At 45.1% G+C, this 27,160-nt stretch overlaps 1 protein-coding gene across 5 annotated transcripts in view; it reads right to left on the bottom strand.

The window, feature by feature from the left end:
* elp1 (elongator acetyltransferase complex subunit 1) overlaps positions 1 to 27,160 on the bottom strand; it is a 124,360-nt gene that overhangs the window by 37,564 nt on the left and 59,636 nt on the right. For all 5 annotated transcript variants that reach the window (XM_085992552.1, XM_085992543.1, XM_085992562.1 and 2 more), the window contains 8 exons: positions 24,548 to 24,724; positions 19,186 to 19,292; positions 17,591 to 17,700; positions 16,611 to 16,664; positions 16,401 to 16,506; positions 4,284 to 4,399; positions 3,040 to 3,113; positions 1,455 to 1,533 (listed from right to left, as the gene is read on the bottom strand). In XM_085992552.1, coding sequence (XP_085848678.1) covers positions 1,455 to 1,533; positions 3,040 to 3,113; positions 4,284 to 4,399; positions 16,401 to 16,506; positions 16,611 to 16,664; positions 17,591 to 17,700; positions 19,186 to 19,292; positions 24,548 to 24,724 — 823 coding nt within the window. The remainder of the gene's footprint in view (positions 1 to 1,454; positions 1,534 to 3,039; positions 3,114 to 4,283; positions 4,400 to 16,400; positions 16,507 to 16,610; positions 16,665 to 17,590; positions 17,701 to 19,185; positions 19,293 to 24,547; positions 24,725 to 27,160) is intronic.

Raw genomic sequence — 27,160 nt, 5'->3', positions numbered from 1 at the left:
CAGTGTAACATTCCCAATGTCTTCCCCATTATGAAAATGGTACTGATACGAAGACTGACTGAAAGGCTGGTCAGACACACTTGGTGCTGCCCAATCACTACAACATAACTGTAGCCAACGTCAATGGGAACAATTTACATTGCAGAATACCCAACATCACTGGTACACAGCAAACATAGTATTTCATGCATATGTACACTGTAGCAAGTGCATTCACAATTTAAAGACTCCCGAAAAATCTTCCCAGACACAGTGGAAACAAGAGTGTTAAATTTCGCACTCTCCAGTCATACAGCTTCAAAAAACATCACTGGTTACTGCACCAATATAAAGGCAAAAGATACATATTCTGCAGGATAAGTCAAACATTAACTGTAGATTGTTACTTCAGTTCCTGGACTATGTCCTTTTGGTGAGTCGAGACATTGAGAACCACACATGACAAGTACTGAAGTTGTTTGGATGGCCCAGACACCTTAATCATGAGTTTCAAGCCTCTCAAAAATGCAATCAGGAGCTTTTTTCCCCCGAAGTCAGCCAGGAATCTAACATGTGCAAAATTCCACCACTTTGTTTTTAAAAAAAGTCTTCAAACCACACGATTTAGAAAACTACTCTTGTAGAATATAGTGAAGTCTCTCTCCCCATAGGGACACAGCCCAATTAACCAAGTCCTGACGGCCTATACACGTGATTGAGTTCATAGAATCATTGAATAGTACAGCACGGATGGAGGCCATTCAGTCCATCGAGTCTGCGTCTGCTCTTTCGAAGAGCAATCCAGTTAGTCCCTCTCCCCCGCTCTTTCCCCATATCCCTGCAATTTTTTTCTCCTTCAGGTATTTATCCAATTTCCTTCTGAAGGCTACTATTGAATCTGTATCCATCACCCTAACAGGCAGTGCATTCCAAATCCTAACCACTCGTTGCGTAAAAAAGTTTTTCCTCATGTCGCCTCTGGTTCTTTTGCCAACCACCTTAAATCTGTGTCCTCTGGTTATCGACTCTTCAGCTGCTGGAAACAGTCTCTCTTTATTTACTCTATTGAAACCCTTCATGATTTTAAACACCTCTATCAAATCTATTGTTGTTTAAGAGGCTTGGCTTCGTTCCGAACTTCCATTGCCAAGCACGTTGTCTCGGAGCCACTTCAACCATAAAGAGACTCTGCTTCGCTCCCCCTCTCAGATCAGTAAACGACTTGAGTCTTAATGCTAGAGTAGCATTTATTCAATTCACAGGTGCGTGACTAGGCACAGATCTACGTGGGTGCTACATTTGCCTTCTGTGGGAATGAAGAGGATGAACAGAGAACTTAACTGCCAAAACACATCAGTTACGGGGTAGAAAATACTACATTGATAGCTTGGGGACCAATCTCCTTCCCTTAGCAGTATTAAAGGTAAATAGTATGAAAGCTCAGACATTTAAAAAGATTTGATAAAAGTACTCGCCTTCGGGTTGTGATCATAAATGAGATTGAGATTTATTCTCAGCTTTCTCATACATTCAAAGGCTTCTTTGAACTTTAGCCTAAAGAAAAGTTAATGAACAGGTTGGATCTACATTCACTGGTTCATACTGCAATGATTGCCTTACTAGAACTTTCAAAATTTTCTTCTGTACAGTATAAACGGACACTCCCAAAAACAGACACCTGTAAAAAGCAAATACCCACTGAGACCCAAATAACTTGGTAAAATATACACAAGAGGCACTCTGAAACCACAGACACTCGCAAATTATGAACTACGGACAGCCTTCAATGCACCAAGTCCTTTTTACAACTTAAAATACGGGACACGGCCTGTTGCAAAGCTGGGGTATCTGGAATTTTCACTGGGTCTGGAGCACTGGCGTTTCACCTTGCAGCTCGCTTCCTGCCGCCCCCCAAATTCTCGAGGTCAGTGTGTGCCGGTCATCGCGAGGCAGCAGCGCGTTGTGTGAAAGGGCTCGTGGAATGGCGACCTCTTTATCCAGCATGCACAGCGGCAGAGAAACTGCTCTCTCTCAGATTGAATGCTTGTACGGCTCCATCCCAGGGATAGATCAGTTTCTCTGACGCTGTGCATACTGGGTAAAGAACCACCAATTCTGCTGAATTTTTTTTTTTTTTTTTTCCCACACAGAGCTTACAATGGCCCATTTTGAAAATAAGGACATCTGCAAAAAGAAATTGTCAGCTGATGCCAGTCCCTAAGGTGTCCATAATTTACAGGTTTCACTATACTAGTTTCTCATTTTTCTATTCTCTAGGTTTCTCTGTGCAGGACACCATCCCTGGGAGATTGTTCCAGACCGCTTGTCAATGGCATTCTATAACTGGTGTGAGAAGAGCTCAGTGACTCTGTCTCCAGTTCTCTCTCCTTCTTGGTGCCTCCTTGCAATAGTGTGTTAGGATTTACAATAATTTTTATAATCTAAGATTTTTACCACTCTATAGCTTTGCCTATTCTCTCATAAATGTTGCCAAGCTGAATAGACCTTCAATATACTGTACTCGGCAGTGACGCTTTTCTGACTCGCCCGTTACTCTAAACATCAAATCTTACAGCACAGTAGACCACCATTCGGCCCATCTTGCCTGTGCCAGTTTTTTGAAAGAGCTGTCCAATTAATCCCTGCTCTTTCCCACAGCCCTGCAAATACTTCCTTTTTAAGTATTTATCCAATTCCCTTTTGAAAGTTATTATTGAATCTGCTTCCACCGCCCTTTCAGGCAGCGCATTCCAGATCACAACAACTCGCAGCGTAAAAAAAATTCTTATCTCCCCTCTGGTTCTTTTGCCAATTACCTTAAATCTGTGTCCTCTGATTACCGACCCTCCTGCCAGTGGAAACAGATTCTCTTTATTTACTCTATCCACACCCTTCATAATTTTGAACACCTCGATTAAATCTCTTAACTTTCTCTGCTGTGGGGAGAACAATTACAGCTTCCCAGAAGGATGCATAAACTGCCAGCGTCAACCATTGTAGCACTCAAAATTTGTTTACAACTCCAATTCCGATTTTAGATGGTGTTAATGATTTACAAACCTGTCCAGATATTTTCTGACCTGGGCCAGTAGCAACGCTCTGTGGTGAACGACTTCCAGATTCCCACGTGGCATCTGCACAATGAACATAAAACTCACAATTCATTCTGAATAAGGTTCTCCAGCCCGACAACCCTCCGAGACCCCTGTGCTCCTCCAATTCTGGCCTCTTGAGCATCCCCGATTTATATCACTTCACCATTGGCGGCTGTGCCTTCAGCTGTCTAGGCCCTAAGCTCTGGAATTCCCTCCCTAAATCTCTCCATCTCTATCTCCTCCTTTAAGATGTTCCTCAAAACCCACCTTTTTGACCAAGCTTATGGTCACCTGCCCTAATATCTCATGTGGCTCGGTGTCAAATTTTGCTCGATACTGCTCCAGTGAAGCACCTTGGGGCATTAAAAGGTGCTATATAAATGCAAGTTTTTATTGTAGAAAAAATATATATTGTTTTAAACCAGTAAAACAGTCCATGAAAAAGCTGGGGTGGGGGGGAGAAGAGTGGAAATTACATTCTTCACTTGCAGGTTCCTTTAGTATAATGCTCATGTGAAAAAAATGTTTTTATTCCACACTTAACATAAACAGTCAATAAGGATACCGACAAAGTTCGTACATTTGGGCCACTTCACATATTTTCACAGATATGTGAGGTGGTTATTGCGAAGAACATGCCTCATGAAATTAATTCTAGTACTTTTCAAAAGAGAATCAGCATCCGGAGCAGTCAGAGCTGAACACTCCCCTCAGTCCATCTCCTGGTCACCATTCTCCTATGGTCTCACTTACTGATTTTGGTCAACCAGGTCCCTGAACACACTACTACAGTGCTCCATGAACCGCAAGGCTTTCCACTCCACCAGTATACATGAGGTTAGCGAAAAGGTAGCACAGGATCATGAAGATTAGGGGCAGCTTCCTAGGCAGCACTGACAATTCTTTTATTTTAAGGCAATCCTTTGTGCCTAGTTTATTTGATGATGATGAAATGAAGAATGGCTTCTAGGAAACCAAAGCTACCCTATGCAGCCCTGGCTAAAGACCCTGCAGCACCATCAGATTTCCTACCCCTAGCAACCACAATTTCAATTATCACAATTTCAAAAGGAATGTGGTTTCTTTTTTTTTTTTTAAAAAAGGGCTGCCGTTCTGATTTTGTTACCAATTATTATACCTTTTCTCCTAGCTATTGCACTGTAGAAAAGAGAAAGGACAGCAACTCATTTCAGTAATGACACCGCTAACCTGAAGGAGGAGTTTGGTGTCCTGAGGTACAACAGTCACTATGCGAGATCCTCTCTCCACTCTACGAACTGTTTCGTCATTTGGCTGGGACTCGCTACTTGAAAGCTGCGACAAAGCTGTTTGTGAAGACAGCGAATTCAATCAATCTCAGACTGTCAAAGTGTTACTTAAAAAGTTATAAGCAAGTTGGCGACAGGCATGTGCAAAAACAGCAAAGATCTACAACCTCCTGGTTAAGAGGGGGCAGTTGTGCGATTTAGTATTAGACGTAAAGATTCTTTAAATGGATTTCAGCAGATACTTGAACTTTCATCACGATAGGTGGCACAAACGTTATTCTACTTGAAATAAAAAGGCAGTTCATGCTTGCAGATTTTTAATGCTGAATACTCTAACAATAGATACCATGATTCACATCCATACAATGGAAATCCAAATCTTAGAAACATAGAAGATAGGAGCAGGAGTAGGCCATTCGGCCCTTCGAGCCTGCTCCGCCATTCAATGAGATCATGGCTGATCATCCAAATTCAGTACCCTGTCCCTGCATTCTCCCCATATCCCGTGATCCCTTTAGCCTCAAGAAATATATCCAACTCTTTCTTGAATATATTTAATGAACTGGCCTCCACCGCCCTCTGTGGCAGAGAATTCCACAGGTTCACCACTCTGGTCTCTGGATCATTAGTCCAGGTCTCCGGATCATTAGTCCAGGTCTCCGGACCACCAGTCCAGGCCTCTGGACCACCAGTCCAGGTCTCCGGATCACTAATGATCCAGAGACCCAGACTAATGATCCAGAGACCTGGAGTAATGATCGAGGGACCTGGAGTAATGATCAAGAGACATGGACCAACGATCCAGAGAACTGGACCGATGATCCAGAGACCAGGACCGACGATCCAGAGACCAGGACCAACGATCCAGAGACCTGGACCAGTGATCCAAAGACCTGGACTAATGATCAAGAGACCTGAACTAATGATCCAGAGACCCGGACTAATGATCCAGAGACCAGGACGAATGATCGAGAGGCCTGGACCAGTGATCCAGAGACCAGGACTAATGATCAAGAGACCAGGACTAATGATCGAGAGGCCGGGACTAATGATCGAGAGGCTGGGACTAATGATCCAGAGACCTGGACTAATAAGAACATAAGTAGGAGCAGGAGTAGGCCATACGGCCCCTCGAGCCTGCTCCGCCATTCAATAGGATCATGGCTGATCCGAATCTAGACTCACGTCCACTTCCCTGCCCTCTCCCCGTAACCCCTAATTCCCTTATCTGCTAGGAAACTGTCTATCTCCATTTTAAATTTATTTAATGTTGCAGCTTCCGCAGCTCTCTGGGGTAGCAAATTCCATAGATTTACTACCCTCTGAGTGAAGAAGTTTCTCCTCATCTCAGTTTTGAAAGGGCAGCCCCTTATTCTAAGATTATGCCCCCTAGTTCTAGTCTCACCCATCAGTGGAAACATCCTCACCGCATCCACCCGATCAAGCCCCCTCACAATCTTATATGTTTCGATAAGATCGTCTCTCATTCTTCTGAACTCCAATGAGTAGAGTCCCAACCTACTCAACCTTTCCTCATACGTCAACCCCCTCATCTCCGGAATCAACCGAGTGAACCTTCTCTGAACCGCCTCGAGAGCAAGTATATATTTTCTTAAATATGGAAACCAAAACTGCACGCAGTATTCCAGGTGTGGCCTCACCAATACCCTGTATAACTGCAGCAAGACTTCCCTGATTTTATACTCCATCCCCCTCGCAATAAAAGCCAAGATTCCATTGGCCTTCCTGATCACCTGCTTAATGTCAACTATCATTTAACTTCAGTCCCCCACAGGCGGTATTAATTTTCTCCTGGTTAAACCACAAGACCGGATGATCATTTTGCAACACCAGCATGTTGCACCTCTGTGGAGGTGATGGGAATTAACATTTGGACCTGATGGTGGAGGGCTGCTACAAGTGAACACACATATTTTTGAAGTGAATAGGAGATAAATGTTTTCAGTAAAAAGTGGACAGCACCGGACAAAAGGACAGCAAATGACTTCAGCAATCACACATTTATACATACGTCTGATGGTATTACAGTGTACTTACAACACTGATTAATCATCAAACGCAAATAATCTATAATCTGATTTATGACTAACAGTGGTTATTGAAAAACCACTGTTTTACACATGGTTATGCTGAGGAGACTGCAGCAGTGCACTCTAACAGCCTTGCCACCGATTCCATCTCACTCTACGGCCAATGTCCATGGGTGAACCAAACTGTTCGCAACTTTGGCATCCGATTCGATCCTAAACACATCTTCCGACCACATATCCTCTCCCATCACAATGACCGCCTACTTTCAGCTGCAAAACATCGCCCGCTCCGCTCCTGCCCCAGCTCACCTGCTGCTGAAACCCTCATCCGTGCCGGTCACCTTCAGCCTCGACTATTCCAATGCTCTCCTGGATGGTCACCTAATTTCCACTGTTGGTAAACTTCAGCTGATCCGAAACTCTGCTGCTCGTATCCTATCGCACGCCAGGCGCCGCTCAACCATATCATCCCTGTCCTCACTGACCGACAGTGGCTCCTAGTTCCTCCAATGCTTTCATCTTTAAAATTCGCATCCTTATTTTCATCATCTTTCTGCTTTTAATTGGTTTGAATTGGGTAGGTGTCACATTGTTGAGCTGCTGCTTTCTATTTCACGCTACCAGGAACTTTCTTGCTTCCTTTGCAAAAATATGAATGGTTCTTTGTTTGACGTTGTTTAAATCTTTTCATGGCTCCACTATAGTGTATGTGCCTTTAAGAGCCCCATGTGTACTGTAATGCCGGTAATGGCCACTCGGGCTATATAAGCCTGTATATTGTGTTGTATCCGTTAGTTCCCCTCCAGACTTTGTTTAGTAAACACCTATCAAACCAACTCCTGTCTTCAGTGTCTCTATCAACACACAGACACAACAGTGGTGACGAAGTGGAAACGGACTTACCTGCAATTCGGCAGCACCTCAAGGACATCGATTCCTCCAGAGTCCAGAAGAATCAAGAAAGTGAAAGAAGCTGTGGTTTCACCAGCTGGCCAAGCTGGTGGCAGGTACTGCGCTAATCCTTCCTGGGCGTCAGGCTGGGGCTCCAGCGGCTGGCTCAACAGCTGGGCCAAGCAGCGAAAGCGGAGGCAAGCAGTAACAGACGGGGAGGGAGCACTCGGGAGACGGCCGGCGCTGCAAGCAGGTCGGTGTTCAGACCTAGAGAGAAAGTCCGGCGGGAACGAGTCTCCAACTGTAAATAAATAAATAAAAAAAAGAACGGGAACCGCGGGAAACAGCGTCGTCATCGGCAGCAGCGGCGGGGAAGCGCCATATCTTTTCTGCAGAAAAGAAAGAAAAGCGCGGGAAGCGCCATATCTTTTCTAAGATGCCTAAGTCTGGCAATATTGATGCTTTTGATAACGAGATAGAGGATTGGACCACATATGTGGAAAGAGTGGAGGTATATTGCACTGCAAATGGAATAGAAGATGAAAAAAAAGCTTCAGTACTGCTAAATCTAATGGGCGCAAAGACATACGGGCTGTTACGAAATTTAATCACTCCAGCCAAACCAAAGGACAAGAATTTTAAAGAAATTGTTGATACTCTACAGGAGCACTTAAACCCAACACCGCTGCTGATAGCGGAACGATTCAAATTCTTCAGGAGGAATCAGCACAAGAATGAAAGTAATGCTGATTACCTCACCGAATTAAGAAAGCTATCAAAACACTGCCAATTCGGGGCAGGACTAGCAGATTATCTTCGAGACAAATTTGTCTGCGGTCTCTTAAGTGAAGGAACACAGAAAAGGCTGCTTTCTGAAAAGGATTTAACACTGGACAAGGCTTTCAGTATGGCTGTATCATACGAAGCAGCCGCAAGAGGAGCTGCAGAGATACAACAAAAGACACAGGACTTCGGCACCCATGAAATGACACAGGGTTTTGAGAGATGTTATCGCTGCGGCAGATCCACCCATGACCAGAGAGACTGCTGGTTCAAGGACAAAGCATGCAGGCAATGCGGAAAGATTGGACACATTGCATGGGTATGCCAATCTGGACAAAATAAATCCACAGACAGGAAAAAAAAAAATCAATAAAGAAAAGTACAGAAAGGTACAAATGATGACGGACAGTAGCTCCAAAGACCAGAAGAGCGATAGCGACTCTGAAAACAAGAGACTAAGCTGTCTCAAATTACATAATGTACTTGCCAAAGATGATTACCAGACCATTTGGGTTACCCTCACGATAGCAGGGTCCCCAGTTAAAATGGAGCTAGATACAGGATCAGCTCTGACCGTCATAAATCGACGGGATTACGAGCGGCTATTTCCGCATATACCTTTAAAAGACACATCCATTATCTTGAAAACATATACCCCAAAGGAAAAATAAGGGTGCCTGTTGTATACAACGGCAAGGAAATACAGAAGTTGTATTTATACGTTCTGCAAGATGGTGGCCCACCGCTGTTGGGACATGAATGGATCAGGAAAATACGTTTAGACTGGCACTCCATTCAGGCACTGACGATGACCAGTAAGGAAAAAAACGATGATGACGTCATACCAATGTGGTGATTATTCCTTGATTAGTAAAAGTATTGTGATTCGTTGTTTGTTAACTGCCTTGGGATATGTGTTGTAATCTCATTGGTAGTTGATGATCACATGATGTGTTGTGGCTACCTTAAATTCAGTCCTTTTCTAGCTTTATTTGGGACTGGATGTAGAAAGATATGCTGCTGATTTTAAAGTTAATAAAGCCTAACTTTGGAAGGCAAATCTATTCTTTATTTCAATTTATTAACTTTATGTTAGAATGGAGCGATATCTTCAACCAGAACGATTCAAGGCTGACCCCAATTCTGCTGGAGTGGATGATAAATGGAAACATTGGTATTGTACATTTAAAAACTTTTTGAGCGTGTTGGATCAAGAGGCTCTAAATAAGCTGAATATTGCTGATCAACTACATTGACCCGGATGTATATAAATATATTTTGCACTGTAAAACTTATGAAGAGGCTACTTCTACATTGGAAAAGATTTTTGTTAAACCAAAGAATGAGGTATTTGCACGTCATCTTCTATCTGCCCGTAGGCAGCAGGTGGGAGAATCTTTGGATACTTATTTACAAGCACTTCGGTGCCTTAGTGTTGACTGTAATTATAAGGCTGTGACGGCGGAAGAATATAAGGACGAATCGGTACGGGATGCTTTTATTAATGGATTACTGTCTAGATCAATTCGTCAGCGGTTGTTAGAAAATAAGACTCTGGATCTTAAAAGTGCTTTTGAGCAAGCTTCTACATTGGATGTGGCTCAGAGAAGTTCGGATTCTTATGCTGTTTTTAATCGGCCTGCGACTATGGTTTCGGCAGTTTCGGATGAAAAGGAATTATGTGGACTTAATGGGAGTGGTTTACTAGATTTTGAAACAGTTTCTACTTCGGCGGCCGTTGCCTCTAGGATTCAGAAGTGTTATTTTTGTGGGAGTATCCGGCACCCTCGTCTGAAGTGTCCTGCTCGGGAGGCTGTGTGTAGTAAATGCGGCAAGAGAGGTCATTATGCACGTGTGTGCAAATTATCAGGTTCAATTACCTTCCCTTCTCCTGGTGTGGGAGGGTCTTCCTCCACTACCTCTTCTGTGACTATTCAGCCTTTAGATAGGGCGTTTATTGCATCAATTTCTGCTGCATTTGCTCATGGCCTAAACAAAGCTATAGTTACGGCTCAAGTTAATGGGTTGGAAGTGAAGGCCCTTATAGATACGGGCAGTACTGAGAGTTTTATAAGTCTTCAGTTTGCGAAGGAGAAGCATTTGAAAATTTCGCCTGTTACATATCAGGTGTGTATGGCTCAGACGACCCTTACTTCACAAATAGCTGGTTGTTGCTTTGTGAAAATGGTTCTTCTAGGTAATACGTATACTGATATATGCCTATCTGTTTTGCCTAATCTCTCCGCGGATACCATTTGGTGTTACTAATGGTGTTGCTTGTTTTCAACGGGCAATGGATGCTTTTATAAGTGATAACTCCCTTTCTGACACCTTTTCATACTTAGATGACATCACAGTGTGTGGCAAATCAAGGGTGGAGCATGATTCTAATTTAAAAAGATTTCTTCAAGCTGCGGAAAAAGTTGGTTTAACTTTTAACGAAGAGAAATGTGTCTTTTCGACTACTGAGGTAAATCTATTGGGGTATATTATTTCGGGAAATAAGATTAAACCAGATCCAGAACGTCTGCGACCATTGATCGATTTACCTTGTCCTACTAATTCTAAGGCTTTGCAACGAGTTGTTGGACTGTTTTCTTATTATTCTAATTGGATTGCAAATTTTTCACGGAAGATCCGGCCTCTTATTCGGGTTACGACATATCCTCTATGGGAGGCCAGGACATGTTTTGAGAATTTTAAAAAGGATATTTTAGGAGCAGTTGTGCATTCCATTGATGAGCAGGTTCCCTTTGTGATTGAGACGGATGCTTCGGATTTTGCAATTGGGGCTACTTTGAACCAAAATGGAAGACCTGTGGCCTTTTTCTCACGTACTTTGAATAATAGTGAAAAAAGACATTCCTCAATAGAAAGAGGCATACGCAATAGTAGAAGCATTGCGTAAATGGAGACATTATTTATCGGGGCGACATTTCACGTTGGTAACTGACCAAAAATCTGTGTCCTTTATGTTTGATGTTAAACATTTTGGAAAGATTAAAAATGATAAAATAATGAGATGGAGGATTGAGTTGGCATGTTACCATTTTGACATAGTTTATCGTCTGGGGAAGGATAATGTTGCTGCTGATGCACTGTCGAGGGCTTATTGTTCGGTGATTCACGGAGATACGCTTATTAATCTTCACAATGCCTTATGTCATCCTGGGGTTACGAGGATGATACACTTTGTACGCAGTAAGAACTTGCCTTTTTCAGTTGAAGACGTCAAGCGGATGACTTCATCATGTTCTATCTGTGCTCGGTGTAAACCGAATTTCTTTAAGCCTCAACGAGCTCATCTTATAAAGGCTACTTCTCCTTTTGAACGTTTGAGTGTTGATTTTAAGGGACCTCTTCCTTCAACTACTCAAAACCGATATATATTTACTGTTGTGGATGAGTTTTCAAGGTTCCCTTTTGCTTTTCCTTGTGCAGATGTATCAGCTGCTACAGTTATTAAATGTTTGACTCAACTTTTTGTCATCTTTGGGATGCCTGCGTATATCCATTCAGATCAGGGAAGTTCTTTTATGTCTTCCCAGTTGAAGGAATACCTTCAGAGTCGGGGAATTTCTACTAGTCGAACTACCCCGTATAATCCCCAGGGTAATGGACAGTGTGAACGATACAATGGGGTGATCTGGAAGGCAGTTATGTTGGCGTTGACATCCCGGAACCTTAAGAATACACAGTGGGAAATGGTACTGCCTGATGCCCTGCATTCCATTAGATCATTGCTTTCAACAGCTACTAATGTGACCCCCCCATGAAAGGCTCTTTAACTATCCGCGGAGATCTACTACGGGATATTCGGTACCTTCATGGCTTACTATGCAGGGACCTGTGTTGCTTCGACGCCATGTTAGATTGTCAAAATATGACCCCTTGGTGGAGGAGGTGGAGCTGTTGGAGGCAAATTCCCAATATGCTCATATTCGATTCCAAGATGGGAAAGAAAGTACTGTTTCAATTAAAGACTTGGCTCCTTGTGGGGGCCAGCCCTCTTCTGGGGATAATAATAATGGTCATGATTCGGATAATGTGGATGCTGTTACAGATACTACGAATATTTCCAATCCGATTGCAGATAATCATACTTCTATTAGTCAGCCTTTGATAGATGTTTATGACCGTCCCAGTGCATCTTCTGATGGGATTTCTAATCCGGAAACCGTTGAGAATCGGGATATGGATAGCCTTCCTGTTGAAGATACTTCTGTGCCTTCTGGCGTGGGAGGGCAAGGAATTTCACCAAGGTTAAGAAGGTCGACACGAGCAAGATATCCGGTCGACCGATTGAAAATGGATTTTTAAATTGATAGTAATGTTTTAAAAACTGTTGAAATATTATAGTATATTGTTTTAGTTGAGAGGTACTTAATACTTATGCGTAATGTTATTATTTGTTGTTGTTCATTTAGTATTGTGTTATGTAAATAGTTTTATTCTCGTGCATAGTTTAGTTGTAAATAATTAATTGTAAATTGTAAAAGTTATTAGGTTAGAGTATATTTTAAAGGAGGGGTGAATGTGGTGATTATTCCTTGATTAGTAAAAGTATTGTGATTCGTTGTTTGTTAACTGCCTTGGGATATGTGTTGTAATCTCATTGGTAGTTGATGATCACATGATGTGTTGTGGCTACCTTAAATTCAGTCCTTTTCTAGCTTTCGTTGTGACTGGATGTAGAAAGATATGCTGCCGATTTTAAAGTTAATAAAGCCTAACTTTGGAAGGCAAATCTATTCTTTATTTCAACCTGAACGATTAAAAGACATCTTGGCCAACGCCAAAGAAGTGTTTCAAGAGAAACTAGGAACCTTGAAAGGCATCACCGCCTCAATAAAAGTGGAAGATGCAGCAATTCCCAAGTTTTTTAAAGCAAGACCGGTGCCATATGCAATTCGTCCAGCAGTCGAGGCTGAGCTGGAGAATTTGGAAAATGCAGGCGTATTATCCAAAATAGATTGGAGCGAGTGGGCAACACCCATCGTTCCAGTCATGAAGAAAGCATTGAATAATGATAAATCTGAAGAACAGAGGAAAAATTCGCATCTGTGGAGACTTCAAGGTGACTGTAAACCCGGTCCTTCACACGGTACAGTATCCTCTTCCGAGGATAGAAGATATTTTTGCCTCACTATCCGGAGGGAAACGTTTCACCAAAATTGACTTGGCACAGGCATATCTACAGATGGGAGGTTGAAGAGGCCTCTAAAAAATATCTCACGATAAATACACACACAGGTCTGTACCAGTACAATCGACTGGTTTTCGGAGTAGCATCCACTCCAGCTATCTGGCAAAGAGCTATGGAGCAAGTCCTCCAAGGGATTCCGGGGACTCAATGCTACCTAGACGATATCCTTGTAACAGGAGAGAACGACAACGAGCACCGTGCCAATTTGGAGCAGGTGCTCACTAGGCTGAGAGAACGGGGCCTACGAGCAAATCGCCCCAAGTGCGAATTTTTCCAAAATCAAATATCATATTGTGGCCACATAATTAATAAGGAAGGGTTGCATAAGTCACCTGAAAAAATTGAAGCGGTCATAAAAGCCCCAGCACCTGAAAATGTTTCACAATTAAGGTCGTTCCTGGGATTAATAAATTACTATCATAAATTTTTACCGAACTTATCAACTCTTCTACACCCTCTTAATGAACTGCTACAAACAGGAGTAATTTGGAAATGGAGCGAAGACGTTTAGGCTCATTACAACCCATCACTGCCAATCAGACTAGCGTGCGATGCATCCCCTTACGGCATAGGAGCAGTATTATCGCATAAATTCCCTGATGGCTCGGAACGGCCGATAGCTTTTGCGTCACGCTCATTGAACTCAGCTGAGCGTAACTATGCCCAAATCGACAGGGAAGCACTCAGCCTGGTATGGGGAGTGAAGAAATTCAACCATTACCTACACGGACAAAAATTTACCTTGTTGACTGACCATCAACCCCTCATCTCCATATTCAACCCTAAAAAGGGTGTTCCCATTATGACAGCGCAAAGGCTACAGAGGTGGTCCCTTCTTCTAGGGGCACACCAATACAACATAGAATACAAAGGATCAAAACAGCATGGGAATGCTGACGGTTTATCGCGCCTACCGTTGCCAACGGTAGAAGAGGCACCGACAGTAGACCCAGTGGAGATGTTCCACTCAACCATAGTGGAATGTCTACCAGTAACAAATTCTGCCATTGAAAAGGAAACAAGAAATGACCTGACTCTCTCACGAGTCTACGACTTAACGGTGAAGGGATGGCCAGCACATGGCGAACCACTGTTGCCAGCATTCTCGCAAAGAGGAGAACAGCTGTCAGTATGCCGAGGAACCTTGATGTGTGGATCCAGAGTGGTGATTCCACCCAAACTCCAGGATAAAGTGCTAAAGGAGCTTCACGAGGGGCATCTGGGTGGAGTGAAAATGAAGAACTTAGCCAGAGCGTTTGTATGGTGGCCAGGTATCGATGGAGACATAGAAGAAATGACCAAGAGCTGTCTAGGATGCCAGAAGGTCCAAAACGCTCCACCCCAAGCCCCTCTACATCCATGGGAGTGGCCCTCATCTCCCTGGCAAAGGGTACACATCGACTTTGCTGGTCCATTTATGGACTCAATGTTCTTAATCGCGGTTGATGCACACTCCAAGTGGCCGGAGGTAATAAAGATGTCCTCCACCACCACGGAAAAAACCATCACAGTATTAAGGACCATATTTGCCAGGAATGGGCTGCCGGAGCAGATCTGTTCTGATAATGGACCGCAATTTGTGTCCGAAGAATTCAGGAAGTTCTTAAAAAACAATGGGGTTAAGCACTACACGTCCGCCCCGTACCATCCCGCCACCAATGGATTGGCTGAAAGGTTTGTCCAGACCTTCAAGAAGGCCATAAAGGCCATGGGTAATGAAGACATAAAACTTCAGCACAAGGTGGATAACTTCTTGTTCGCATACAGGAATGCAACTCATATGGTTACAAACCAAACTCCTGGCTGGATTTGATCAAGCCCAACATCAGAAGGGACGTGGAGAACCGTCAATTTCAAGGCATGAATGAAAGGCCAACTAGAACCTTCCAGATAGGTCAACAAGTTTTGGCCCGGGACTACTGTACCGAGAAATGGCAGCCTGGAACTATCTGCACATGACTAGGACTGCTGATGTATACCGTGGACATCGGAGAAAGCATAATAAGGCGCCATGCTGACCAAATCATAGAGTCATCCGAAAAGGGACAACCTACACCACAACTCTATACGCCTAACGATGAAGTAGAGATACCCATATCTACCTCCAATCCGGTGATACTGAGCCCGACACTGACATTCAAGCCGAATCAGCCTTGCCAAAAGAACCTACTACACCACCAGAAACTACTACACCACTGAGGCGTTATCCGGACCGAGTCAGGAAGCCTCCAGAGAGACTGACTTATAATTAATTAACTGCAGCAATGTGTATATTATTTTTCTTATAACATGTAATTAATAATTACTTAAAATATTATGTACTGGTTAGCTAAAAGGGGAGGAATTGTAGTGTATGTGCCTTTAAGAGCCCCATGTGTATTGTAATGCCGGTAATGGCCACTCGGGCTATATAAGCCTGTATATTGTGTTGTATCCGTTAGTTCCCCTCCAGACTTTGCTTAGTAAACACCTATCAAACCAACTCCTGTCTTCAGTTTCTCTATCAACACACAGACACAACATCCACCTCTCCCTAGCTCTGTAACCTCCTTCAGCCCTAAAATCCCCTCAAAACCCTTGGTTCCTCAGACCCTGGCTTCTTGTGTGTCCTCCTCCCTATACTCTACCATTGGAGGCCGTGACTTCATCAGTGTGGGCCGCACGCTTTAGAATTCCCTGCCCAATCCCTTCCGCCTCTGTCATCTTCTCCTCCTTGAAGAATCTCCTAAAACCCTCCTCTTGGACCAAGCTTTTGGTCATTCCTATCAATAGTTCCTCATGTGGTTCGATGTCAAAATGTGTCCGATTACGTTCCTGTGAAGTGCTTTGGGATGTTTTATTCTACGTTAAAAGGCCCTACATAAATGCAAGTTGATGTTGCAGACTAATCCCAATTCAAGGGAAGCCCACAGGATAATATCGATCACTCTGGCTGATCAGGAGAGACAGAAGCAGCTGGGTTCATACCATGTTTGAAAAGTATTTTTAAAAATGGGGTGGAGAGTGGCAAGAGAAATTCCCCCTTCTTATAACGAACAACACTCCTTCAAAGAAGTCCATCTAATACTGATCTTTGAATATCTTAATCCAGGTTACACAAGTCACTGCGTGCACTTTACACACTCACCTTTTAATGAAGTAGTCTTAAGATTGAGACAGCGACAGGTGTGTGAATGGGTCGTGAACAGCAGGAACTCTTCATACACTATGAATGAAGTAATGTTGGAGGCTATCTGTTCGGAACAAAAACAACCCCAAAATAACTCTAAAGATGACATTCACTGACTTCAGTTTGCAAAAAAAAATAAAATGCTTTAAAAGAAAACTTACGACTTACCTCTAAGTCATTAATGAAAAAGCGAGATCTTTCTGTCAGACCCAGGACCATTTCCTAGAGGAGAGAGAAGATAGGAGATAGTAAACTCAATTTTAGGTACAAATGCTTCAAGCACTAAAATAATTCACCCAGTGCCTCCGTTGGTTAACGAAATGAGTAACTGAGCCATAAAAACCAGGAAGGTCTAAGGTTTGACACTCGATCTGTGATGAGTTATTAGATATCTGACGGGTAGCAATAGGGGCCCTATATCTAACCCTCAATTAAGGAGGACTAAATTGCCCAAGGTTCGCTATGTTCAACGCTGATCAGCACCCCATGCTGGAAGCACAGGTGGACGTTGGACGGGGATAGGATCAGGTTTCCCTCTCTTGCCACTATGTCAAACAGCCCGCTGACACTTTAACTAGGTTCGCACATTAATAAGGACACAAGAAATAGGAGCAGGAGTTGGCCATTCGACCCCTTGGGCCTGCTCCACCATTCAATAAGATCAGGGCTGATCTTCTACCTCAGCTGCACTTTCCTGCACTATCCCCATATCCCTTGATTCCCTTAATTACCAAAAATCTATCAATCTCAGTCTTGAATATACTCAACGACTGAGCATCCAGCTCTTTGGGTAGAGAATTCCAAAGATTCATCACCCTCTGAGTGAAGAAATTTCTCCTCATCTCAGTCCTAAATGGCCGACCCTTATCCTGAGACTATTATCCCTAGTTCTAGACTCCCCAGCCAGGGAAAACATCCTCCCAGCATCTACCCTGCCAAGCCCCTTAAGAATTTTGTGTGTTTCAATGAGATCACCGCTCATTCTTCTAAATTGTAGGGAATATAGACCTTACTAAGCATTAAGAATGGCGTTCTGCGTAAGGACCCAGATTGCATCTGGTGCCCGTGGAACTGTACTCCAGCAAAGAGACGATGCTTTCAGGAGGAAGAGGCGGGAAAAACTAGCAGAAGATGATGAACCTGTTTACCTCGCCATCAATAGTACATAGAGCTGTCTGTACACAAGGCTGAGAAAATCGTACTAAACACCCAGTAGCTGACCTCCATGGTTTCACACATGCCTCAGAGGAGTCTGTGGCTGAAACAGAGACATTGAAATCTTATTACACAACAACAGCTTGCATTTATATAGCGCCTTCAACGTAGTAAAATGCCCCAAGACGCGTCACAGGCGCAATTATCAAGCAAAATTTGACACCAAGCCACATAAGGATACATTGGGGACAGGTAACCAAAAGCTTGGTCAAAGAGGTAGGTTTTAAGGAGTGTCTTAAAGGAGAGAGAGGTAGAGACGCGGAGAGGTTTAGGGAGGGAATTCCAGAAGTTAGGGCCGAGGCAGCTGAAGGCACGGCCACCAATGGTGGAGCGATTGAAATCTATTGTTTACTCAATAAACAAAAGTAGGCTTTTATCATCCTCTCTCTCTTCACATCTGCAGATTTATAATTCTCTAAACTAGATATAAAAGGCATCTAACAAGAAGTTACTCATTACATCAATGTTTCATTGATGATGAAACAATAATTCAGCAGCCAATTAATATACTTTACTGGCCGTTACTATTTGAATGCATTTGGTACCAAGAACTGTAGTACAAAACAAACTCTTTCTAAAAAAAAGTAAATTTAGGTATTTCCCCAACAGAGCAGTAACCTTGGAATTGACAGTGATAACTGCACAATAAGATGATCAAACCTTCTTTGGATGGTCAGACAAAATTAGGAAAAGGGGCATATTGAAATGTCTTGGTCACAAACTGAATTGAAGATAAAAGCTTGGGAGGGAGGGGGGGGGGGGACATGACAACAGAAAATTAAAACTTTTAAAATTGTTTCCAAGTGTTTGCAAAGATAATGATTACATAGAATATACAGCACAAAAACAGGGCATTTGGCCCAACCAGTCTATGCCAGCATTTATGCTCCACTCGAGCCTCCTCCCACCCAACTCTGTATCAGCATAACCCTCTATTCCCTTCTCCCTCATATGCTTATCTAGCTTCCCTTTAAGTGCATCTATACTATTCGCTTCAACAACTAGTTCCGTAGCGAGTTAGCGAGTTCCACATTCTCACCACTCTCTGGGTAAAGAAGTTTCTTCCGAATTCCCTGTTGGGTTTCTTGGTGACTATCTTATATTGATGACCTCTAGTTTTGCTCTTCCCCACAAGCGGAAACACTCTCTCTGTATCCACTCTATCAAAACCTTTCATAATTTTAAAGACTTCTATTGGGTCACCCTTAGCCTTCTCTTTTCAAGAGAAAAAAGACCCAGCCTGTTCATCCTTTCCAAAGAGGCTGATGTAATGATGTAATGAAATCGTTCTACTGGTGGTGGTGGAAGCCCACATCAGGAAATTGAGGGCTATTCTCGCTGTGGGAATTTTCAGCCCTGTAAAATCAATAGTTGGAGAATGGCAGGGAGCAAGCCCGCAATTTCATGATATATGCTCCTAGAGGACAAGGCTTCCTACCAGAAGCGCACATTCCCAAGAATTGGTCACAGGCAGATGATAAAATATTGGCCAAGTTCAATTTAAGTGCTGGATTAAAAATATACAAACCCCACAGGTATCTTAGAACGTGCCCACTGGAGAGCTCCAAGGCTACAGTTTTTGTCTTCTGGTTGTGACTCAGGCTGATCACATGACCATCCACAGTTACAGGAGACCTGGAACAATTAAGAATGTCAAAATAGTAAAAAGAAATATAGCATAAAGCAACAAACGGTCACAGCCCTCAGGGAATAGGATTAGAATTTAATGACACCATTTGATACAGCAATACAAAAAGCAAAATACTGCGGATGCTGGAAATCTGAAATATAAACAGAAAATGCTGGAAATACTGAGCAGGTCAGGCAGCATTCCACCACAGATGCTGTCTGGCCTCTGAGGTATTTTCTGTTTATATTTGATAGAGCCATTTGTACATCAAGACCTTGTTTAAACAGATAAAACAAGAAGTCTTGAAGTGTAACGCTGTACTTATTGGGGGGGGGGGGGGGGAGAAAAAGAGTAGCATTTGTTGAGTAAAAGAATCAATGACATTCTAATTACAGTACATGGATTTAACTTATGGGAGCACAGATTTAAATTGGTGCACAGCATGGTAAGGTAAGTGGACTTACTATGCAAGGGTTGGGCAGAAAATCAAGAGGAAAACAATGGAGTGTGGCAGAACCACTGAATGACTCTGGCTAACTGTATATAATTCTCTTTAACGATGTTCTAACACCAGCCTAAACCTGTACCATTGTGTTAGGCATTACTGTGTTTTGTATATAGAGTTTGCATGTACGGGGCGTGGCCCCTTTAAGAGCGCGGGAAAACGCGGGCAAACGCAATGACGTCACGTCGCAAACCACGGGGCTGCCCAGGCAGTCCTCGTGGCATCTCCGTTGAGTAAAGACCTGTTTAGTTGTTCTCTTGTTTCAATCTCCGTTATTCGTTGGAATTCGTCAATTCCTACATTGGTGACCCCGTTTTTGTGAACGTTTTCACATAAGAGCACAGCATGGAAGCAAACGCCGTTTCGCTAAAGCTACCGCAGTTCTGGGAGCAGCAAGCGTCCTCGTGGTTTATTCAGGTCGAGGCCCAGTTCGCCCTGAGGAACATCGATGCGGATCAGACCAAGTACCTTTATGTGGTCTCCGCACTCGATAGCTCTACCGCCTCTCGGATCGTCAGCCTCCTCGAAAACCCCCCAACGGAGCGCAAGTATGAAACCCTCAAAGCGCGGTTACTGCAGGTTTTCGGGCTCACAAAATCGGAGCGCGCCCGTCGATTACTCGCTATGCCCAGGCTCGAAAACTCCAAGCCTTCAGAGTTGATGAGCCAAATGCTCACACTCCTGGGCTCAGAACGGGAATGTTTCCTATTCTGCGAGATTTTCCTCAGCCAACTGCCTGAACAGGTACAAGCTACCCTGGCCAAATCTGAAATTGAAGACTGCGCAACACTCGCTGCGGAGGCTGACAGAATTTTCGCTGTAACTCGGCAGTACTGTGCCGCCACGAGGCACCCATCCCCCGCAGACGCTGCCCCAGCTCGTCAGCCTGCTGGGCTGTGTTTCTACCACGCACAGTTTGGCGCGAAGGCAAAGCGTTGCCGCCCTCCCTGCAGTTTTCCCCAAAAAAACAAACAACTAACACTGCGACCACCGAGGAACAGGTCTAACGGGCACCCCGCGGCCGCGATGGCGATTGGCAACGCGGGAAAATTGCTGTTCATCACTGATACTCTCTCCGGTCGTCATTTTTTGTGCGACACCGGGGCGCAGTGCATTTTACCCGCGTCCGCCCTCGACGTGCAGACGGGGAATCACGGCCCCACCCTTGAAGCGGCCAATGGCGGAACAATTCGGACCTTCAGCAGACGGCGAGCGGCGGTGTGCCTCGGGCGGCAACATTTTCACTGGGAGTTTGTTACGGCCAGAGTTTCCCAGCCCCTCCTTGGCGCGGATTTCCTGTGCGCCAACAGCCTCCTGGTCGACGTTAGGAACCGGTGGCTGATCAGCGCAGCAACTTTTAATTCTCTTCCGTGTTACCGCAGTAACACTACGTCTCCTGTGCGTTCCCGACTCCTGATGAGTTCGCTCGCCTGCTCGGCGAATTCCCCGACTGGACAAGACCCATGTTCTCCTCCACAGCCACGAAACATGGTGTGGAACACCACATCACCACCAACGGCCCCCCGGTCTACGTGCGGGCCCGGCGCCTGGAACCTGGCGGTCGCAAAGGCGGAGTTCGCAACCATGGAACGGTTAGGGATTATTCGCTGGTCGAATAGTCCCTGGTCTTCACCCCTCCATGTCGTCCCGAAGCCTGGCGGCGACCATCGACGCCACCACTCCTGATCGGTACCCGATCCCCCACATACAGGATTTCTCTGCCCATTTGGCAGGGAACACCGTGTTCTCAAAAGTCGACCTCGTCCGGGGCTACCACCAGGTCCCAGTTCATCCACAAGACTGCAGTCATCACCCCATTCGGCCTCTTCGAGTTTTTACGAATGCCGTTTGGTTTAAAGAACGCCGCCCAGGCATGGTAAACTTTTACCACCGTTTCGTGCCTAAGGTGGCACTACTCATGCAGCCCCTGTACGAGGCCCTCAAGGGCAAGACTGGCAAGAGCCCGGTAGACTGGACGGATGACATGGCCCGAGCGTTCGCCGACACCAAAAGCGCCTTAGCCAACGTGACTATGCTGGCGCACCCGCTGCCAGGAGCCACCATCGCCCTCACCACCGATGCGTCAGACTACGCAGTCGGTGCCGTGCAACAGCAGTGGGTGAACGGGTCGTGGCAGCCGTTGGCATTCTTCAGCTGTCAACTACGGCAGAACGAGAGAGCATACAGCATGTTTGACCGGGAGTTGCTCGCCCTTTTTCTGGCCATCCGCCAGTTTCGGTTCCTACTGGAAGGACGTCCTTTCACCGCCTTTGTGGACCATAAGCCGCTAACCTTTGCAATGGCCAAGACCGCCGAACGGTGGTCAGCCCGACAGCAGCGTCAACTGACCTACATATCCGAATTCACCACGGATATACAGCACGTGGCCGTTAAGGACAACCTGGTGGCAGACTGCCTCTCCCGCGCGATCGTCAATACAGTTCATTTGGGCATCGATTACGCCCTCATGGCAGCGGACCAAGCCTCAGACCCGGAAGCTTACAGAACGGCCATCACTGGCCTCCAGTTGGCCGACGTCAAGTTCCATTCGGCAGGTACCACACTGTTGTGTGACATCTCCGTACAGGATCCTCGCCCTGTCGTGCCAGTCGTCTGGCGCCGCAAATTGTTCGACGCCATACATGGGTTGTCACACCCTGGAATGAAGGCCTCTCAGAAACTGATGTCAGCGAAATTTGTATGGCATGGCATACATAAAGATGTCCGTGACTGGGCCAACACCTGCGTGGTCTGCCAAAAGGCCAAGGTACAGCGCCACATCAAGGCTCCGTTGGCCACCTTCACAGTTCCGGAGCGACGTTTTGACCATGTCAACGTGGACCTGGTAGGACCACTCCCACCCTCCCATGGTTTTTCACACATCCTGACCATGGTTGACCGCACCACCAGATGGCCGGAGGCGGTCCCCCTGTCATCCACTACTTTGGCGGACATGGCCAGGGCGTTCATTTCCTCCTGGATCACCCGTTTCAGAGTGCCCGCAGATATTTCGTCAGACAGGGGACCGCAGTTTTCCTCCGAACTCTGGAATGCAGTGGCCCAAGGACTCGGTGTCAAATTACACCACACCACAGCCTACCACCCACAGGCGAATGGCCTCTGCGAACGTTTCCACCGGTCAATGAAAGCCGCCCTGAGGGCCAGCCTCCAGGACGCTGGATGGGCAGACAAGCTACCGTGGGTCCTGTTGGGCCTTCACTCTTCATCAGCGGAGCTTGTGTATGGTCAGCCGCTGCGAGTCCCAGGGGACTTCCTACCAACATCGACGGAGCCATGGTCCGCGTCTGCCCAGCTTGCTAGTCACCAAGAGGCGGCCAAATGTTTCGCACCGGTGCCTACTTCGCACCACGGGCTGCAGAGGTCACACGTTCCCACGGAGCTTCACAAGGCTGAATACGTTTTTCTTTGCTATGACGCACATAGGGATCCACTCAATGCCCCATATACCGGTCCCTTCCGTGTGTTGGAAGCAGGGGACAAAACCTTCACGGTAGATGTCAGTGGTAAACCGGACCACATTTCGGTTGACCACTTAAAGCCAGCACATATAGACCTCGACCGCCCCGTCGAGACAGCACAACCGCCAAGACGGGGTCGGCCACCCATCGTCGTTATGGCAGACCGAGTGCGACCACCCGCCAGCCTCCGCCTCGAGAGTACAGGAGTCATTCTGACAGGCTCGTCAGACCCCCTCACCGTTTGACTTTGTCCGTTAAAGCGAATTCTGGGGGGGCGCATGTGGCAGAACCACTGAATGACTCTGGCTAACTGTATATAATTCTCTTTAACGATGTTCTAACACCAGCCTAAACCTGTACCATTGTGTTAGGCATTACTGTGTTTTGTATATAGAGTTTGCATGTACGGGGCGTGGCCCCTTTAAGAGCGCGGGAAAACACGATGACGTCACGTCGCAAACCACGGGGCTGCCCAGGCAGTCCTCGTGGCATCTCCGTTGAGTAAAGACCTGTTTAGTTGTTCTCTTGTGTCGATCGCCGTTATTCGTTGGAATTCGTCAATTCTTACAGGAGACTAAAAATAGCTTTTAAAATGGCATGTATTTCAATATTCCAATGTACATTGAATTTCATAAAATAACCCACAATAATCATGACGTCCCAAAGCGCTTTACAGCCAATGAAGTATTTTTGAAGTGTAGCCACTGTTGTAATGTAGGAAACGCGGCAGCCAATTTGCACACAAGCTCCCACAAACAAAAATGTGATAATGACCAGATAATCTGATTTTGTGGTGTTGATTGAGGGATAAATATTGGCCAGGACACTGGGGAGAACTCCCCTGCTCTTCTTTGAAATAGTGCCATGGGATCTTTTACATCCACCTGACAGAGCGGACGTCTCATCCGAAAGACGGCACCTCCAACAGAGCAGCACTCCCTCAGTTCTGCACTGGAGTGTCAGCCTAGATTTATGTGCTCAAGTCCCTGGAGTAGGACTTGAACCCACAACCTTCTGACTCAGAGGCAAGAGTGCTACCCACTGAGCCATGGCTTAAAAAAAATTGCCCACCCCAACTATCCTGACACCCTGAGATTGAAGCCTTTGTAAATATTATAAACTTAGTATTTCCATGAACTGTAAATCACTGTGCTCCTGGCATGCTGTAACATATGAACTCTGCACTTTGAGAATTCCTGTATAATTAGGATTGATAGTTTGAGTTCAGTGACTCTCCAAAACCGATGGTCCTTCCAAGAAGGGTCAGATTGCTTACTTGATCCGAATCTCTCCCTCTTGACTCTCCTCCGATGAAGTTACCAGCTGACAGACAACAGTCTGTGAAGTCCTCGAACCTTGACTCAGACCCAGAAATGTATTTTCCTTTACCCAGGTTATCATACGCAACTTCAATGGCTTCAAGGATTCACCCTTTCCTTCTTTGAAATTAATTCTGTCATTTTCACAAAAACAAACCATTTGAAAATAATTGATTAACATTTTATGTCAAAGAATTCATCCAAAATGAATACTTTGAGCACCAAAGGATGATTTCAAAATTGATGATGTTTGTGAAGAAAGGGTTTGGAAAACTGCAGTGATGTTAATATTTCAACATTTATCTTCTATTTCTATTGCTTGTTTGGTTATTATGCATAGTCCTGTTACATTCATAGTGCACAGTATACAATGCTCAGTGTACGTGCTCCAGTGTGACAATATACTGAGCGAATCTTGCAGTGTGGCTTGGCTTGTGGACTGGCTCTGCAATGTGTTTGCAGTGTTAGGTTACGCTTCTGCACTTGCCTGCAATAGTCATTATTTGGTGGGCTCTGGTTTACGAGCTACTATATTCGGGTGTGGTGGGCCATGTCTCTCTTGCATAACTCTCTTGACTAAATTACGTAGGCGGTGCTGCTGATGTGCTGGCCAATAGCTGGCAGGAGGTTTGAATTCACAGAATCACAGAAACCCCACAGTGCAGATAGAGGCCATTTCGGCCCATCGAGCCTGCACCGACACATATTCCACCCGATCCCCGTAACCCCTACACCAACACATATCCCACCCTATCCCCGTAACCCCACGTATTTAATCCCCCTAACACTAAGGGTCAATTTATCATAGCCAATCAACCTAACCCGCACATCTTTGGACTGTGGGAGGAAACCGGAGCACCCGGAGGAAACCCACGCAAACACGGGGAGAATGTGCAAACTCCACACACAGAGTCACCCGAGGCCGGATTCGAACCCGGGTCCCTGGCGCTGTGAGGCAACAGCGAATTCTGTGCACTAAGTAGAGATTCAAGTTATTTAGTCACAGTGCCACTATTTACACATCACAAGTTAGAATCATAGGATGATACGGCAATTCGGCCCATCGTGCCAGCGAGCTGAGAAACACAGGAGCAAGAGTAGACCATTCAGCTCCTTGAGCCTGTTCCGCCACTCAATTAGATCCTGGCTGATCTGTGTCTTAACTTCATCTACCGGCCTTGGTTTCGTAACCTTTAATACCCTCACCTAACAAAAATCTATCAATCTCAGTTTTGAAATTTTCAATTGACCCCCCAGCCTCAAGAGCTTTTCGCGGGGGGTGAGTGTTCCAGATTTCCACCACCCTTTGTGACATTAGCCCTGAACAGTCTAGCTCCAATTTTAAAGTTATGCCCCCTTGTTCTGGAGAAATAGTTTCTCTCTTATCTACCTTATCAAATCCTTTATTAAACACCTCACTTAGATCACCCCCTAATCTTCTATACTCGAGGGAATACAAGCCTAGTCTGTGCAAACTGTCCGCATAATTTAACCCTTTTAGCCCTGGTATCATACTGGCAGGAAAAGTTTCTGTAGGAAGTGAAGTTTAGTGGGCCCTTTCCTATCTTATGGATAACAAGGACAGCAACATCTTGCATTTATATAGCGCCTTTAATGTAGTAAAACATCACAAGGTGCTTCATAGGAGTGTTATCAGACACAATTTGACACTGAGCCACATAAGGAGGCATTAAGGCAGATGACCTAAAGCTTGGTCAAAGAGGTAGGTTTTAAAGAGCGTCTTTAAAAGGAGGAAAGAGAGGTTCAGCGCCGGAATTCCAGAGCTTAGGGCCGAGGCAGCTGAAACCACGGCTGCCAATGGCGGAGCGATTAAAATCGGGGCTGTGCATTATCATTGGACATCTAAAGAACAAACTGGGGTTGGGGGGGGGGGGGGGGGGGGGGAAAAGAGAGTGGGAATGGAAGTATAAAATTAATGACCTTCACTAATGAACACAGACCAGATATTCCACATGCAGTAAAGGAAAGCTACCTTTCTCCCACACATACTCATAGTCATCTTCACAGCAGCACTTGAAGTCTAGGAACAAGCCATCTGCCAATTTGGAAAGAAAGACTTGCATTTATGTACAGGAAACTTTGGTTTATCCGGAGGTTAACTGTCCGGAATGCTCGATCCACCGGCAAAATTCAGGAGTCGGTTCAGTAAGTTTTTTTTCTTTTCGTTGCTTTTTTCTCACCAGTCAGGCTCTGCAAGGTCTAGCTGAAGCTGTTGCTTAGCTACAGAGACGCTTGCAAGCTACAGCCGACTGTTTAGAAGCTGAAGCAACAGGGTTTGTTGCTAGATACGGAGCTCAAGCTCCGTATGTTTTAACATTAGCGCTGGTTTGTCCGGCAGTTTTGATGGGACGGCAACAGCTTGGTCCCGTCGGTGCCGGATATCACAAAGTTTCCTGTAGCGCCTTTCACGACCACCGGACGTCCCAAAGCACTTTACAGCCAATGAAGTACTTTTGAAGTGTAATGTAGGAAACACGGCAGCCAATTTGCACAAAGCAAGCTCCCACAAATAGCAATGTGATAATCACCAGATAATCTGTTTTAGTGAT

This window comes from Somniosus microcephalus, chromosome 1 (assembly GCF_052327205.1).
Source record: "Somniosus microcephalus isolate GS21.2 chromosome 1, FLI_Smic_1.0, whole genome shotgun sequence".
Classification (NCBI taxonomy): domain Eukaryota; kingdom Metazoa; phylum Chordata; class Chondrichthyes; order Squaliformes; family Somniosidae; genus Somniosus; species Somniosus microcephalus.
Note: the sequence above shows the minus strand (reverse complement) of the source record. Positions and strands in the feature narration are given on the sequence as shown.